General features: G+C 34.4%; 1 protein-coding gene across 1 annotated transcript; it reads right to left on the bottom strand.

The window, feature by feature from the left end:
* Positions 1–247: 247 nt before the first annotated feature.
* Positions 248–1,473, bottom strand: LOC136783719 (uncharacterized). The gene is made up of 2 exons (XM_066743977.1): positions 1,107–1,473; positions 248–1,065 (listed from the first exon to the last, which is right to left on the bottom strand). The coding sequence occupies exons 1-2, from the start codon at positions 1,471–1,473 to the stop codon at positions 248–250; spliced, it is 1,185 nt and encodes a 394-aa protein (XP_066600074.1).
* Positions 1,474–1,895: the final 422 nt, after the last annotated feature.

Genomic DNA, 1,895 nt, shown 5'->3' with positions numbered 1-1,895 from the left:
TTCTATTTACCAGCGCGGATGGCTACTTTATTGGAATCGAAGGCACAGGACCAATTTGCAGAGCTGCAGAAAGCAGCAAATGAAAATATATTAATAATGAGATATTTGGGAGGAAAATACAATAATCTGGAATTTAAATTGAAAGAATAATGTTTTTTGTGTAATAACAGTAATAATGTGTAAATTAATAAATACTTTTATATATGTTTTAAAAAACAATGTTTTATTTATTCTAAACCTTACATTTCTAATTTATATTTCTCACAATATTCGTAAGTGGATTATAGTCTACAATTTTATCATGTATAATTAAACAATACGCTGTAGTATTACTCCAAATGTCTTTCCAACAACCTATCTCAATTTTAACATCAACCGTTCCAGTTTTAATAGATTCATTTTGATGTGAACAATCAATTACAAAAAGTGGACCATATTTTAAAAAGTTTAGATAATCAAGCATTGGTTTCGACAGTTTTTCTCCAGCATAATATGAATTGAAGAACTTTACATACATGTCATATAGTACGGAATAGCGAGATTTTGTGAAATCTGTATCGAGACGATCGTACAGATAAAATTCAGAATTCAGATAGACTTTAACATCACGTACATCACAATCGCTAAATTTAAGTACATCTGAGTATTGATCGTTCTTTTTATTTCTTCTAAACGCCAGTATCACATATTTAGGCTTCTCCAATTGTGTAGCTGCTTTCACAGCCCACGTATGTCGCTGTGTTTCAGGGAGAAGCGGATATTCGTAGAGCTCCCAGGAACGAAAAGCGATCGTGAGGTTTTTATTCTGCTCGATAATACGTAGAAATTGTAGTTTGGTAAATTCATTCAAAGTCACATGAGGTATTCTCCATTGCACTCGGCACAGTTCGATTCTTGAATCGGTGAACTTATTCGATGAAAATATTGAATTGATATCATTACGTGCTCGTATCAGAATAAGCTCATGCCGAGCATTGATGATGACACGTTTGTAATCTTCGCAGCATCCTAACAGCATATGCAGTGGAACGCAAAAGCTGAAATTGTTAGTGATATTTTCACGGTCTTGAGTCTCAAAAACCAACAAGAATGACGTAGACTCATACTCTCTTCAGTGCTTAAGGATATGAGATTCTTAATAATGGTAGTAATGCCGACGTTTTTACAACGATCGATTTCAATACCATTCAATTCATACCGAATTTCATCGAATAAGAATGCCATAGAATTAGCGTCGAGCATAACTTTATCCAACAAAGGTGTATCAGCAGCACGAGTACCTTCAATCAATTTCCCTTCTATATAGAGGTAACTTCCGCTCGGTAAAAGAATCAAATCTTGTTGTTGTATAGGTATACGAATTTCATCACTATTTCCTAATGATGCATTCGCATATGGATTATAAGCGTGTATTTCCAATTTACTTATGCGATTGTCGTATACAGGCTGTGCGGTAACGTTCAACGGATCCATGTTTTTTTTTCTTCCCAGTCAAACTCAAAGAGTGTAGAAAATCTATATTTTTTCTCGTTAGCACTTTCTTATTACCAATTCCAATTTTATTCCTTTCAATATTACTCTATAATGATGATGATGATGATGATGTATTCAATTCAACTGCAGCTGATTGACTGATTGGTTCATCGAGTAATGATTGTTTATAATCATTAATATTCTTGTAAATCAACATTTTCTAATGTGTAACCGTATGGTGATCTCTTCACTTCCAAAATTTACAGCACGATTGTCTTGATCGAGAATACGTAATGTGAGACGATCGATTACCCTTGCAATGTCTGGCAAGTAAATGACGTTCTTCGGTGTTTCAGAGATTTTATAGCCTGGTCGAACGCTTGGGAAAAATTCGTGGATGACATGTCGTGGTCTACCGTTCG

This window comes from Prorops nasuta, unplaced genomic scaffold (assembly GCF_024137725.1).
Source record: "Prorops nasuta isolate Cenicafe-Biocafe unplaced genomic scaffold, Cenicafe_Pnas_1.2 PNAS00035, whole genome shotgun sequence".
In the NCBI taxonomy this organism is placed as follows: Eukaryota; Metazoa; Arthropoda; class Insecta; order Hymenoptera; family Bethylidae; genus Prorops; species Prorops nasuta.
The sequence above is the reverse complement of the archived record's forward strand: the minus strand, read 5'-3'. Positions and strand labels throughout refer to the sequence as shown.

What these genes read in the sequence shown, in the direction of transcription:
- LOC136783719 (XM_066743977.1), bottom strand. Translation starts at nt 1,473, where the DNA reads ATGGATCCGTTGAACGTTACCGCACAGCCTGTATACGACAATCGCATA. An exon ending in ATCCTTAAGCACTGAAGAGA is followed by an intron (nt 1,066 to 1,106) that starts GTATGAGTCTAC and finishes TTGAGACTCAAG; the next exon opens with ACCGTGAAAATATCACTAAC.